Here is a 16343-nt window from a genome sequence, read left to right as displayed (position 1 = left end):
TGGAGCTAATATCTGAGAGAGGAGTTGCCCCTGTGTAGGAGAAAACTACTGAAGTAAGGACAGTGCAGTTGTCTCCCATGAGATTAAACAGAATGTCTTGCAGGAAAAATAGACCCCAATGGATAATTCCTGTGCCTTTGGTGGTAAAAGTTTAAATCATGCTAACAAAGCAGCTTCATTGGGGTAGTGGTGGGGAAGGAATTATTTTTCCAAGGCAGCCAGTCCTACATGCAAATGCAACTTGAATGGAGATTCACTTTGCCCTGTACCCTGTCCCTGTCATTCTGATGGTAATTTAGAAATTCCTGGATAGGGCACAAATTAAACAGTAGCTTCTCTTGTTCAAATGTAGTCAAGCCCTAAAAATGCTTCACCAATTCCACTACTACTTCAGAAAATTAATCCTTTTTTATCTGCACCTGTAAATAAGGGACATTGCTCTGGGTGAAAGCAATGCAACACAGCCTGCTCCATGGGCTGACTGAGAAATTATATTTCTCACAGATTTGTAAAATATTTGCTGCCTGTGTAATCCTAATCCAGAGTTACCCACTCCAGTGCATTGTTCATGGAATCTCTGATTCCATAATGTATTTTTCTCTCCTTCAAAAATTACTTTTGGAGATTCCCTGGGAACCAAACCAGGATGGGTTTAGTAACATCCCTGAAATATCTGTTGACCAATATCACTTTCCTTTCTGGCACTGATCTTTCCTTTAGGACATAATTGATAGTGCATATGTCTGCAAATTACACCAAAATTCTAGCACCTAAGTATTCTGCTTGCATTGTATTTGGGAAATAAGGTCCTTAAGACCAGAATGACTCACGACCTGGAGAAAATCATCTACCTTATTTCTGTTAGTTGAGCAAACCTTGGACAAATCAAAGATTAAATAGCTGCTTAATCACATCAAACTACAGTGATTTTTCACATGCAGTGATGTGCTCTTGTTTCAAGACTAGACTAATTGCACCTGTATACTGAATTCCTGAGTTATTTTGGGATAGATAACTTCTGTTTCCTCCCTTTTGGGTACTTTCCCTGTGTCATCAGCTTGTCCTTCATTTCAGCATTCTGACTAATATCTGACATTGTTAATGGTGATTTAAAATTTAACTCTTTTGCCTTCTTGAGAACATTTGCTTAGTGCACTAACTTGCCAGCTCCTGCTATCCAACTTTGATCAATGTTTGATTTTTCCTCTTGGGAACATTTTACTATGATTTTTATTACTCCTCAGTTCCCTGCCTCAGTTGTGTTTTGAGACTGTAACACTGTCTTAGCTGCTTCGCAATTTAGCAAGCTTGCCTTCTCAACAAGGACACTCAGATGAGGCAGCAGGGAGGCAAAAAAGATGATGATTTGTCCAAAGAGAGCTCTGAAATGGAGCTTTCCTCCTCTGTATCTGTAGGTGGTAGTTCTTCATTTTGGTCTCTGTGCACCATACATATGGGCTCTATACCTGCATGGAGTCTATTGAAGTGAAGATTTCATCGCTGAGAGCATTTTGGTGGGATTCTCTGACTCTGGTATATATGGGAAGAATTTCTTCTCTCTCTGACCACTTTTGTGGATGTCTCAGGAGGTTCTTTTTCTCTATTTGTTAGCTTAAGTGTTTTTCTCCAATTTCTCCTCAAAAACTTTATATACCTGCTTCATTTTTTCTCCTTTCTAAAATTTCTAAACTGTTGCTTGTTTACCCTTCTTCCACAAAAAGAAACCCTTTTTGTCTTCCTCATGATCTGTCTCTATATCTGCAAAGCATCTACCATTTACTCCTTCCTCTTAATTTGCCAGTGGCATCTAAGACACTTTTTCATAAATGTGTAAGACATGACAGCAATCTCCTGCCAGCTGATGGGAATTTACTATGCCTCTTTTGCTTGGCCAAGGGACATGTCATTGATCAATTCCCTCACTGCCAGGTTTTCCCAACACAGGGCTAAAAGTATAGGGCAGATCACCTTTGTGTGGAGTTTTGGAGCAATATGTTCCAGGCAATGAATGCCAACAAGCGCCCAGAGATAAGCCATCCTTCTGTTCCTGAGTCTTCATGCTTGCCTCAGTCCGTGATTCCTGTGGCTACAGCTCTATCCTTGGGCCAGTCTACACAGCCAACAGCAGGGAGATCTCAAAGGCAAAGAAGTTGGCTAAAATAGACAAGGAGGTGAAGTTGGCAGAGGCTGCAAAAGCAAAGGGCCACAAGCGGCACTCAAGGCAAAACTGTCCAGACTCAGCAAGAAGGGAGACTTTGATGCTAAGTGCTATAGAATCAGGACCACAGGTACTGAGGCTGAAACCTAACTTGACTTTGCTATTGGAAGAGTGTCTCTACCTGCTCAGCCCCCTTCTGACGTCTTGGTGCTATGACAGCTGATCACTTCCTCTCCATGACATTGCCAGCCCATTACCAGATCCAACTGCTGCAGGGAATGATCTATACGATAGAGATAGACACTCAGACAGGTGTGTTCCACTTCCAAACCAAAGATCTTATGGTGCATGGGGGTCACCAGGAACCCTTCTATGGAGCTCTATCCATAGCCCTTTGGAAAATGGAAGCAATCCTGTGAAGAGGATCTGTTGCTCAGAACACCACAAACTGCTGTGGAGACCACAACAGCTAGCTTCTGTTCCTGTGGATCTTCAAGGACCCCCAGAGTGTACCTCCTCTACAATGCCAGAACACCAGTCATGATTTCCTACCTGTATGCATGCCAGACTGCAACTACCCTTTCATTTGGATATCAAAGGCTATGATTAGAGCTCCACCTGTTACTCTTCAGTGGCCCAGGATCCCACCTCTGTATCAGCAGACATGGGCATCTGAGGCCAAAATTCATCATTGTGGAGTTGGCCCATGGAAGGTCACATTGTAAGTACTGTGCACCAGTGAATTAAAAAGGACAATGCCTAGATGCATTGTGGAGACACATTTACTCATCAGCAGCTCTGAGAATCCAAGTAGCTACTTACCAGGGTACTATGGTGAGATGGCAGTTTTTCCTTTAGAAAAAAAATCAGCTGCCTCTCTGAACATCTGCTTAAGAACCAAAGGGAACTTGGCCAGGTGTTTCAGTCTGAAGCAATGCATTTCTCCCACCCTCAAATTTGCACTAGGCAGACTGCCATGGAAAGACCTTGGTCGGCATGGTGGTGCTACAGAGCCATGCCTGACTATGTTTGATCTGTCACAGGAAGCCTGCTCCCATATGAAAGCCCTGCCCTTTGATTGGGGGGAGCGGGGAGCTTTTCAACATGAGGAGCATATGAACTCTCTCCAGAAGGCAGGGACTATGGTGAGAAGGATGGGGCTCCACCAACATGAGCTGTCAAAACCATGTAAATGGTTTGGAGCTGGCCAAGCCTCTTTCTAGTGGTGAGTCCATGTGGATCAACAGTCTCAACAGCAACTGATGTCACATTTAAGGCACATAGACGACCCTAATAAATATTGTCAGGGGCAGAAGTGCTTGGATGCTGACTGAAGGCAGTGGTGATTATGTCCCTGGGTTGCCCCCTTTTCATTTGACAGATGTATCCCTTCCCTCCCTCCTGCATATAGAGAACAATAACTACAGATGCCTAGATTCTATCCAGTGTGGACAGAGGCTACAGGATGAAGTTGAACACCCTCCTGCCTCTTGGTGCCATAAGGAAAATGGTTCTATCTCCAGCCTTAATTGCAGAAGTAGACTCACTATTTTCAAAGTGTGTGATAGAGTGGGTCCCCTCCTCTGAAGTCCATAACGGATTCTACTCCACATATTTCACAGAACTGAAGCGGAATTGAGAGCTCCAACCAATCCTAGACCATAGGGACCTCAACTCCTTGTATCAAAGGAGTTTTAATTGGTCACCTTACAAAATAACTTCCCTTTGCTGCAAGAAGGACATTGGTTTGCCTCCTTAGACCTTAAGGACAACTGCTTTCATATCTCCATTCAGCATTCACAGAGCACTTTCTACTTTTCTGGATTGCAAAAGAGACTTTCCAAGTTTTTGGTTTTGCCCTTCAGTTAATTTATGGGTGCTAGAGTGATTACAAAGTGTATGGTGGTAGTGTGTGTGCTCACTTACGCCTCCAAGGGGTCTAGTCCTACCCATCCCTGATGAATGGTTTACTGTGACCCCTTCCAAAAAGGACCACCTTTGTTTGCTCCACACTACCTGCACTTTGCTAGATAATCTGTGTATAAACATGGAAGAATCTAAACAGTTAGATTATGTACTGCCCTGTAGCCAAACCTCTCTGGGGAGTTTGCAACAATAATAAATAAAAATTAAAATGAAATAATAAAATATAGTACAAATAATACATGTTTTACCTTCCTAGTCAATCCTGTACATTGGGGCACATCTAGACTCTATCTCAGCAGCCACGTTTCTTCCAAGGACGAAACCATTGATACTCATTCACATGGCTACTAAGTTATGCAGACAATTTGTTGTCACTACCTTCCAGAGCCAACGCCGCCTCAACATCATGGTGGCTATGGTTGAAGTTTTGTCATTTGGCAGACTTTGGATGCATCCACTGCAGCTCTGGTTCATCCATATTTACCTCCCTCTGGACAATCCTCAGCAGATGCACTTTTGAATGTTGAGACCAATCTGATCCAGAGCTGTCCCCAAGAATGGCACCAGAAGGAGTATAACATTGGTGCCAAGCGGACCTCTCTGGGGAGCGCATTCCACAGTCTGGGCGCCACTGCGGAGAAGGCCCTCCTCCAGGTAGACACCTTCTGTACTTCCTTCAAAGAGGGTTCCTGGAGCAAGGCCTCCCCTGCTGATTTTAAGGGTTGTGAGGGCATATAGGGCAGGTGGAGGTCCTTCATGTATTCTGGACCTTTGCCATTTAGGGCTTTATAGGTTAATAGCACCTTGAATTGGGCCCGGACTTTAATTGGGAGCCAATGTAGCTGATAGAGAACCAGCATTATATGAGAATGACTGGCCCCCATCAGCAACCTGGCAGCTCTATTTTGTACCAATTGAAGTATCTGGACCATTTTCAAGGGTAGCCCCGCATAGAGTGTGTTACAGTAATCCAACCAGGAAGTTACCAGGGCATGAATCACTGTTGCTAGGCAGTGCTTGTCCAGGTAAGGACGCAGCTGATGGACCAGCAGAAGCTGGAGGAAGCTCCTTGCCACCACCATCACCTGGATTTCCAGGGATAGCTCTGGGTCAAGCAGCACTCCCAAGCTGCGGACCTGTCCTTTAGGCGAAGTGCTACCCCATCCAGGAAGGAAGAAGATGAGCAGCTCAGGAAGGAGTGTGTTATTCATTTGTCACAGGTATATAACAACAGGCAATCAATGCTCACTCTCCTATTCCTATCCATTATGAGTGGCAGAGTAAATATTTGAAATAAGACTTGTATAAAATTTTGCTATTCATGACAGGCTGTAATTCTATATGTGATGGCATGGAAATAAAGCTAATGTAACTTGGGGATTTACTTTCAAGTAAATATGTATAAAATTTAATGGTTAAATGGCAAAATTACATATGTACAGATTTTTTTCTTCATTGAGAAATATGAAAGCAGATTCAAATAAACAGGTATACAGACCTGTACACTGTCGATACTTTCTTTAGTTCATGTGCATTGCATCAATGCATACTGAGATCCCTATGGTTTCATCTATAGGCCACTTGTTCAAATTGAGAATTAGGGTGCCAGTGAGGTTGTCATAATCCTCCAAACTCAGAAGATTTATAGGTATCCAATCAAGCATGGAGGCCTACTCTTTTTCTGCCATTCAAAAGACATGGACAGTCAATTTTTGCTACTTGTGTAATTTGTTCCTACTCTCCCACTTCAACAGCAGAACCATTCCACCCTCCAGAATGTTCCCCTTAGTGCTGGCTCCAAAGACAGTTGGCTGTAAGGGTGGAGGGCACTTCACCATTGGAATCCCTTATTGAACCTTGGAATGCATTTCCAAGGTTGAAACTGGAACTCCAACCTAGCCTATGGCTGTCTGGACCATGCCTACTAGCCCATAGGATTGTGCTCTAAATCTGTTAGGGAACTCATCACTGGGATCAAATGAGCCACACAATTTGTTTGAAATGTTCTCAGATTTCCCTTTTTCCCAGCTACTGTGGACTCTGTAAAATTTGGGAAATTACCCAGAGTTGTTGGGGAGGGTTAGGTAGACATGAGTAAAGTATGAATTTAATTAGGCTGTGGTTAGTTATTTGAATAGTTTGTGTCAAAGATTATTGTTTGATGACATGACATCACCATATAAATTGCTCATGGTGAATATTCAAATCAAATATGCCTGCATGGCTTAAGAAATTGCATTTTCTATCTGGAAAGAATGGCCAGAAATCCAAAAAGACTTATTTGAATGAAATATTCAGCTTGAAAAATTATGTGGTGAAATCACTGTGAAAAGTAATCAAGGCTTTCTGTTCAAGTTTATCTAAACATCTGAGGCAAATGGCATCTTTTGAAAACTAAGATTTCATAAAACAAAGTCTGCAACTTTACAAGTTATATCCATTAATATTAAACTTGTGTTGTGCTATTACTATTCAGCTCCTTCTGCAAATAAAAGGGGTCTCTTTGTATGATATATTGTAATCTTTCCTGGCACGCTGGGCATCCTGCTCCCTGTGCCTGTTTACAGAGGTCTGAAAAGCAGGAAACTCTTGAATTCATGTGAATAAGGTATGATAGGGCTTTAATTTATTAGGAATGGCCGTGTGCTCATGTTGAAGATGAACATGGGAAGGGAGGGTTACTTGTACACACACAGACACCCCTAAGAATTTTAATCCAGATTTTTTTTTGTAAATCAGCAATCAGTGATATAGATACTTGACAGTGATCTTGGCCTCTGGAAAAGCATGCTAGCTGTATCTGTCAAGTTTCATATAAAATCTGCCTACCTTACTGTTACTTTATGGAGATTTGATTGCAATATGCAGTCAAGCGCCAACAGTGCATACTATTTACTTGGCTCAATGCCAAGTCTGGCTCCTTGATTCCTCAAGAAGTTGCTACCAGCCCAAAGGGGGCAAAACCAATGAGCCATAGGGCATGCTTTTTATTAAAGAGGAATCAAAGAGCGAAAAGAAACCACATCAGCTGCTGTCAATATTAAGCTAGTGCCAGAAACCCCAAGGCTACTACTGTTGCAGAACAACTGCCAAGCACTATAAATCTGAGATTTACTGTGACGCAAAGTTTCCTTAAGAGCTTAATTTCTGAAGCTACTGTATTACTTTTCTTAAAGTGCTGTATTTTAGGTAAAATCCACTTGAGGGAGTGAGGGTTAAGATATAAGTGTGAGTTTGATGAATGAAAGAACTACGCTGTGTGTGGTTCTTGGCAACTTGCCATTTCTTTGGGGATCATAGAAATTATTGATGACACAGAACACTTGTATGCCCTTAGCCTGTACAGCTGACTCAACATAGTAGGAAATACAGTCAAGAGAGGAAAATGTTTGGCTGCGTAAAACCAGAAGAAATGTGAACTTTGTTTTTGTCTCTTGGAGGGGCCAGAACTTATTAGGAAAATTAAAGATTTCTGCCTTTATGATACAGTTTGAAACTCTTTTATTTATACTTGTTGCCCATGCCAGGAGTAGGCAACCTGGTGCCCTCCAAGTGTTTTGGATTGCAGCTGATCATTGGCCATGTGAGCTGGAGTTTGAGACTTGTAGGCCAAAACATATGGAAGGTACCCGGTTGCTACATACATTCACAATAGCAGTGATAGACTGCAGAATTCTTCTTTAGATATATGATGAACAATTGAAGAAATATAGCAAGAGTCCTCTCCTTGATGTCATTTCCTTAATTGCTACCAGACAGTGCTTTTAATAATATTCCCCCCACAGCTAGATTATCATGAAATAAGGCAACTTGTTTTAGCCATTCATAAATCAGAAATAGGTTAACCACTTTCAAATGTTGTAGCCTGCAGCAGCATTTCGAAATAATAATGTGAATTCAATTTTTATTATTTCAGGCAAATGGCATTAAAATCGGCCCTCAGCATGCTGCTACTAATGCAACACTTGCAGGCAATCAGGGAGGACAACAGGCTGGCGGAGGCTGCTGTTGAACATATTTTTACTTCCTAGCTGCCTGATGGGGCCTACTAACTTGTTTCACCCTTCCCTGCTCAATTTCAACTACGACATGAAATTATTGTAAGATGGCATCATGTTGCAGAAGACTTTATTCTTCAAATTCTTGTACAACTTTGAATAAATGGTTAATGTTCACTTAAAGACAGGTTTTGGAGATTGTATTCATATCTATATTTCCATTTACTTTCCAAGTCAATTGATGTGATTATTTTTGTTAAATGTGTGTTGTCTTGTGCCCTTGCCTACGAACTGTATTAAACACTACAACATCATCTATTTTAATCAGTTTGTGTATTTAGGTTACCTGACTACTGTGGTTACCTAATGTTTAATATTGTAGAACTGTCCTCAACTTTTGTCCATTTTCAAGGCTCTGAAGAAAAAAGGACTCAATTCTGTATTTATCATTTATTTCTGTATATATAGTTTAATAACCTGCTTGGGTGTATTTGCCAAGCTTTAATTCTTTAATGCATTTGCATAAATTCTATACATCTAGAGCTTGGAACTACAGAAGCATTGTTAGAAATGGCTTAGATGCTGTATTTTAAATCTTATTGACAAGTTAGCATGTTTGTCCTCTTGTCATTATCCTAGAGTCCAAAAAAGAAAAAAAATGCTTTATGTATATTATTACAAGCTACATATGCGTTACCTATTTTAATGCCAAATGTTTGCTATTTGCTGACAACTTTCACAGCACCTCTTCAGAAATGGATTAGCTGTATGCCTTAATTATGTAGGTTAAAACATATAATTAATGAAAAATACAGGAAGCATTGAAACTCATGAAAAGGTATATTATGAGACTTTAATATTTCTTAAAACATTATTTTCTTCCATCTCTAGGTATATTTTCATCAAGGACAGTTTTTCAACGTAGATGTACAGTGACTGTAATTTTTTTTTTTAATTTTGGATTTTTTCCCTTTTTTTGTGACAACTTGTAATCTTAATATGGTCAGCATCTTGTCTATTGTGAAGGGGGTGTGACAATAAAACTGCCAGATTGAAAATCCTGACAAAAACAAAAATTGGAAATGCTTTAGTACTCTATTTTACATAAAAAAAATATTTTCATTGTGCCCATGCTTCTAATGAATTAGTTTACCACACTGCAAAATAAATTCCTGTTTAATAATATATTCAGAGAATATTCAGAATAGATGGAACTATTGTTTTTGGAACACAACCTGTGTTGCTGAGTTTCTAAAAATTCATCACTTTCTGCTTCAATTTAGTACCTGGAGGTAAAAGCATGCTCCGATTGGATATATTCAAAAAGACAGGGAATGACTATCTCCCAACTCTAGGTTGTTCTGGTGGTCATTCAGTAACAAACATTTTTATCCCATGCCTTCCTCTAAGAGTCTCAGAGCAAGACTTTTTGTTCAAGAACTTGGCAAGAACATAGACTTCTCTGAAAGAATGTAGTTTGCCCTCATTGAGGGGCATCCAGCTCCATTTATGCTGACCTACAAAGCATTGTGTAAGAAATGCCTTAAAATATTAATACAAAACAAATTGATGCTGGTTGAAGATGATAATTTTCATAATATCAGGGCCCACCATTTGTTAATTTATTTGCAGAGGCTGTTACACTGGGCTGAGCATCTGGCTTGCTATGGATTCCATGTCATGTGAATCTAGGTTGCAGGCTTCAAATAACTCTAAAACATGCATGAGCTATTTGAAGATAGTGTAACCCTCAAACAATTCCTGCTGTCTGCATTTGCACAGTACAAGCTGAGTGTCATGCAAAAAAAGCAACTGGTACAGTGTGACAGCTTCCATGGATAAGTGAAGCAATGATTGGCTGTTGTGTCATATGAACCAGACCAGTGATGCCTGGTTGATTCTAGCCTGCTATTCTTGGTTGCAGAATTACCCAATAATATTTAGTATAGTATTCTGCTCTGTCATGAATTAACAAGTGTTTCTTCACTGGGTGATAGTGAAATTACATGCCAAGTTACAACAAACTAACTGCAAGGAACCAAGTGGGTTGACCATGAAAATTTCTTGACCTAGTTGCTCTCTATAGTGAAATATTCTCTGTTGCTGACAAAAATTATGTGGCAGTATATACAAACTGTATGCTTTCTTAGGGCATAATTCTCTTTACTGCTCTACAAAAGTTAAGAACCATTGATTCTGAATAATGGCAAATGGTGTGACCAAAAGCATGCACTTAAATCTCTTCCACTGAAAGACAATTTTACTTCATTAATGCATCTTTTCTTCAAGGAGCTTAGGCAACTGTTTATGATTCTTCCCCTACTTACTTTATCTTCAAACAACCCTGTAATGTAGCCTCAGACTGAGCGAGCCAAAATCACCTAGCAAGCTGGGTGAATATAAATTTGAAACTAAATCTGCCTGGGCCTCATTTAACCTATTTGCCACTGCAGTGTGCTAACTCTGTGTCTCCAAAACTGACAAAGGATAATAGGTATTCTCAAATTCGTAGTCTATAGCAATATGGCAGACAAATATAAGTGCCCAGTACTGCCAGACAGAGACTTGTGAAATGTTGTAGAACATAAAGCTACACTGTTGTTCATCACATTCTACATATGTTTTGTTTTCTTCATTTACACTGATCTTAATGTCATCAACAACTATTTTATTCTGATACATTGCACTGCATCTTCTACATTGTTACATATTGACAAATCTTTGGTTTTGTATAAAACAACATTTCAGGCATGACAGTTTTAATGTGCTTGATACAGTGTTTCTGGGTGCAAGAGTAAAGGAAACTACTTAGATTATTGCAAATACATATGTAGTACATGTCCTTTATGATCATAATCCATAGGCTTCTAAGACATGGAAGAAAAATGTACTATGCCATAGATAACATGAAATTCCTACATTTACCTAAATGTGTGCATTCTGTTTCAGTGTATATTCATTTTTTCACCTTTATGTCCCCCCCCCACCCCACCAATATAGCAGATATACTATGCTATATACTGTGGCTTTAAGAGATGCCGAAAATACATTTGGTTGTAAGAGGACTTGGATATGCTATTGGAAGTGAGATCAGTACACATACTTGACTGCTCCCATAGTAAGGTAGGTAATAACAGCTAGTAACAGCTGCCAGATATACTGGCTCCATATTACTGCACAAAACCTTTCTCATGATTTTATAAAGCTTCTGTAGAAAGGGGTGCACCAGTTGAGGTGATCACTAGGGAAATTGTGCAGTTGGAGGTTTGCAGGGAAAGAACAAGTGGCATTTTTCTTTCGTTGTCATGATTCAGAGGTGACACAGTGCTTATATTTTCTTAAAAGCAATTGCTGCTAAATTGGATTAAACTTCTTGAATAAATATCAGTTTCCTATTTTTACACATTTATTAAAGAAGGCACTCAAGGCAGCTCAGAAACATTACATTTTCGTATTGAGTAAATATGCTTACAAATACTATGTATTCCAGTTGTCAGAAATCTTTTATGAGGAAGCTTATGTACATGTGTTCATGTACAGTTCCTTTCTCACTGGCTGAGGTGTAGAGTTCCTTTCTGCTACATTGTAACTTTGTTAATAGTATACCCTGCTAATTTTGTTTTATTGTGGTACTGAAGTCTCCGTCTGTAAATAATTCTTGTCCGTACTATGTAAGTAGCTGATGAAATGTCTTTACTAGGTTTGCTGCGCATGAAAGAAACCACATCATGTGGTAATAAAAACTACTAACAGACTCTTTAACAAAGCCAAGACCATGACAAAAAGCAGCATGTTATGGATCTATCACTTCCATTCTTGGGACAGATTTTATTATTTTTGGACCTATTACAAGCCCTATGTTAAATATTGTGGATGATAAGAGGAAACAGACTCTTGGCAAATGTGGAAAACCAATTACAGTATATTACCCTATTCGGGCTGCAATAAAGGAGGGTCTGAGGCAGAGGTTTATTCCCTGCATGCTCTAGCCACTCAAATTCTGTACGATTGGCTTGAGTTAAAAGAAGATTACTATGAAAACTTCATTGCACACAGTATTGGCTGGAGAGGTAAAATTACATCACTGAGTGGTGGTATAGATCTGTCAAGTTATGTTTGCATAAAGAAAGCATGATTCCTTATAGATATGTTAATTTAAAAAAAATTAAAGGCATCCTTGCATACACAACCAATGAACTTAGCCTTTCTGTGTCACCATGAGAAGACATGAAAATGTACATTAGAAAACCATAATAGTCAAAGATGAACTTTTAATGGTTACTTTTTAAAATATTGATGATGGCTTTAATGGTTGATCTGGTGGACCTTTTCAATTTCGATAGGAAATAGTTTTTACTTTAAGAAGCCATTCCCACACCTTTTTCCAGCACATCCACACTCAGTTAAAGCAAGCCTGAATCAAAATGTTGGCAGTGCTGAGTTTGATAAAGGAGAAGGGTGGTGAGAGTATAGGATGAACTGTGCATTGAGCAGTTGTGTTTGGGGGCCCATCGCACCCCCTATAATCAGGGACTAGGGACAGAGACCTAGCAATTTTCCCGTAGACCCAGAGCTCATCCTGACCTTGTACTCAGGTTGTGGATGCAGGAAAGTTACTTCTTGTTTAGCCTCACCAGTTTCTTTCTTGCAAAATGGGTGTTTTGTGATTGTCCCATCATGGTATCTATTTTGTGATGACACTTTCTGAATATTTAAGATGAGCTCACAAAACATTGCAGGTTCCTGGTGCAGAGATGCCTTAGCTCATGGGAAGTGATGTGCTGGCCCCAAATCACTGAATGGTTATAGATTAGAGCAGGCTGTTGAGCACTGATGTGATGAACAGCAAATCCCATAATTTACCACCTCTCATGTCAAGAGCACCACAGAATCCAAAAGTTTGCATTCTAAATATTATTATTATTATTATTATTACATTTCTATGCCGCCCCTTGCCGAAGCCTCGGGGCAGCTTACAACACAACTTTCTTTAAAGACTAATAAATCCAGTAAAGATGTATTTCTTTGATTTAGACTAATTATTCCCTGCTTCTCTTAAACAGTCACATGTAAAATGGCAGAAACCTACTTGCCCTCCATTCTTTGTACTTTCCAGTAGTCAAGAGTAACACTTAAGTACAAAATTGCGTACTATGATACATGAGCAAATATTCCATGTGCCAATATTGTTCCTAAAGAAAGACTATTCAGCTGACAGGCATTTAGAGTCTTCCATCCTGAGAATCCTGCACATGTTTAGAGAGAGAAAAAGTCATACAGCTCTTATCTATTTTTAAAAACTTATATACCATCCATCAGTCAGAGAGGCTCTCTGGGCAGTTCACAGGGGTGGTTCCTGTGGGAGACAGAGGGGTTTTTTTCTCTGTAACTGTGCATAGGATTAGAGGTAACATAAATGACTGCCAGGAATATATCACATGCACAACAGCATAAGAAACTCTTGCATTACATTAATGCATTTAATACAAACTGAAATTTAATAATTTAAAATTATCCAAGCTCACAACATTGGTAGAATCCCCACTTTCCCTACTATTATGCAATGAAAAGGTGAAGGTTCCTCCTTTTGCTATGTTTGCCTTCTCTTGGTTTAAGTAGCAAAAGTGAGTTTAAAGGGAAATCAATTAACAGATCAATTCTATGCGTATCTTCTCAGAAATAAATCCCATTGAATTCAAAGACATACTCCTAACTAAGTGGATACAGGATTGCAGCCTAAATTATTTTAAATCAGTTCCACTTAGGGATTGGTGCTCCCCAGGAAATTAATTCTGTGAGCGAATTGGAGAGATTAAAAGATCGTGCAGGTGTAAGCCAAAGCTCTGCTGGGATTTGCCAGATTGACATGGGTTCAAATCTTAAAACCACATTGCTTTAGGCAAAAATATTTTGGCTTCTATTTTACTCCTACGAAGTGAGGAGAAAAGTGAGTCGCTTCACCAAACTAAGAACGTGAGAGTGGTGCAAGATGAGGCCCAAGCCCTATCCAAATCAACGTGCTGTCCCATGGCAGCCAACTAGATATCCCAAGGACGCTCACAAGCAGGGCAGGAGTGCAATAGCAGCCTCCCACTCTGGTCCCGCAGTAACTGGTTTTAAGCAACATACTGGCTCTGATTCAGGACAAAATATGTACATAAATACGGATTCACTGCTGAATAATACGCTTAGGCTCACACCTGCTGAAGTGCCGCTGAAAGAGTTAATCATCATATGAAGGTCTGAAGCGGTTGAAGCGTCTATCTTTTGTGCGAAGCTTTGTGTTTCCTGTGGAAAATGCTGAAGGCCAACGCGAGGGGTTCTCTCATTTCCTGTGGGTGGACTACTGAGGGAACCGCCGGCTGCGAAAGAGCCAGAAGACTCCACGTCCCATGTCCGAGAGACTGATAGGATGCAGCAGAGGCGGCGCAGGGCGGGGAGGGAAGCGGGTGTCTCCGTTTCCTTTACGGCACTCTGCTGAGGTTTCCTGTATGGGTCACCAGAGGAGTCGTGGAGGACGGTGGCTTTGGCGCGTGCATTAAGTGGAGTAATCCGCTTCCCTTGGTTTAAGGAGGGATTGTGTACGTGGGACATTTTCTGTTTCCTGTGTGGGATATTGAGGGGGCAGCAAGTGCTCTGTACTTGCTAGGTGTGATCTTCCTTTATAGCCCTGGGGACACTAAAGGCGGGCGGCTGTATAAAAATACAGGCGGACATTTGCTTTGCTCTGGTTGCTAAGGCGGAGCGGGTGCGTGGAACCTGCCTTCTCTGTTTCTGAAGGCTGCTTTGAAAATAAGGCCACTTCGCTTTTCCTCGACTCAAGATTCAGTGGCCTAGAGTTGGGTTCATTGTGCTCTTTTAATACCCGTCGCCTTTTCATTGAGTCCTTTGAGCAGCGTTTGCTCCGCCCCTTTAAATTAGCATGAGTACCTCTTCGCAAATTTACGGGATTAGCCTGGAGCCACCTGGTGCTTGAGAATTTCCCTCCTACTTCTTTCTTTCCCCGCCCACCTCTTGAACGGACGCCCGCTCCCAAGGGACTAAGGAACCTGACTGCGCCGCGCCAGATCTACGCAGCGATTTGCGGGGGGGGAAGGGCGTCTGCTTTACCATTGGCTCAGGATCGCAACCAATCCACGCCGCAGAGGAAAGTGCCGTCAGGGTAAAGGAAAACCCTGAGACTGTGACGTAGGATACGGAATGGAACAGGAGGCGGGGGAAATGGAATCCCGGGAGGAAGAGTGGGGCGGAGTAGGACCTAGCAAGACCGGCGTGCAAACAGAACGGAAACGGCGCGGGGCGGGCGGGCAGGATGCGTGCCCTTGGGCTCTGAAATCTTAAACTCTGGGAATATCAGGGGTTTTAAAAGGAAAACAGCTTTTGGGGGAAAAGTACATTTGGAAAGAGTATTAGCATGCGGGGATCGGGGTAGGGCTCAAGGTGCGTTAATGAAACTTGGCCAGAAAGCTTGAGGACGGGTAAACACGTTAAGTTAGGATGGCTTGTTCTGGTTGCAGGGAAAGACGGTAATACAGGAGACATCTGTAGATCATCCTGCGAGAAAGCAAGAGATTCTAAGCGCTGGAGGACGGCTAGCATCTTAGTAACATCGAAGTGATGCGGTGGAAAGGATGGTGTTCTTACAGTTAATGAATTTAGGTGGGAAAGGGTTTTCCAGACGTAATGGGGGAAGGGCGCGCTTTTGTTCTCACTTCTACTTGTTTCCTGTAGGTTATTAACCGCTTTCCTCTTCAAACAAATATGTGATTATTCTTATCAGGAATCCTTACTAATGTTTCTAGAAGATATTCACAGCCCACCCCCCGCCGCCTTTTTTAAGAATGTGTGCTTTTATTTTGCTAGGCTACGATAACTTTGTTCTCTTCCTCTTGTGCTTGAAATAGTCACATCTATTCTAACTGAAAGCTATAGCATATTTTTAAAGATCGTGCTCACAAATATGTCTCAAACAGTTTCATATTTGAGATGCATATATGGAAGCATACTTTGCACGTCTTCCATTATTTTTGACAGTTGTAAAAACAACAGCAAATGTGTTACTGTGTTTGAGTGATTCACTTGGGATTTTTTAAACTTGGGCAAACCTTCCAATTTCAGGAAGTTTGCCTGTCACAACCCTACTCTAGATTTGTCTGGTTCTAGCTTTGTTCTTCCTGAGACAAAATATGCAAATATATTTGTAGAAGAATCTGAGCTGGCTAACTTTAAGACGCCTAAACAATAAGGATGTGGCTTAATAG

The 16343-nt window shown here is 40.8% G+C and overlaps 1 protein-coding gene across 1 annotated transcript in view; it reads left to right on the top strand.

Moving 5' to 3' along the window:
* RAB2A (RAB2A, member RAS oncogene family) overlaps nucleotides 1-9158 on the top strand; it is a 42623-nt gene extending 33465 nt beyond the window's left edge. Inside the window, exon 8 of the mRNA XM_044423737.1 lies at nucleotides 8001-9158. Coding sequence (XP_044279672.1) covers nucleotides 8001-8096 — 96 coding nt within the window. The 3' untranslated portion in view covers nucleotides 8097-9158. The remainder of the gene's footprint in view (nucleotides 1-8000) is intronic.
* The last annotated feature ends 7185 nt before the right edge of the window (nucleotides 9159-16343 follow it).

This window comes from Varanus komodoensis, unplaced genomic scaffold (genome assembly GCF_004798865.1).
Source record: "Varanus komodoensis strain SLA01 unplaced genomic scaffold, ASM479886v1 scaffold14_1, whole genome shotgun sequence".
NCBI classification, from domain to species: domain Eukaryota; kingdom Metazoa; phylum Chordata; class Lepidosauria; order Squamata; family Varanidae; genus Varanus; species Varanus komodoensis.
Note: the sequence above shows the minus strand (reverse complement) of the source record. Positions and strands in the feature narration are given on the sequence as shown.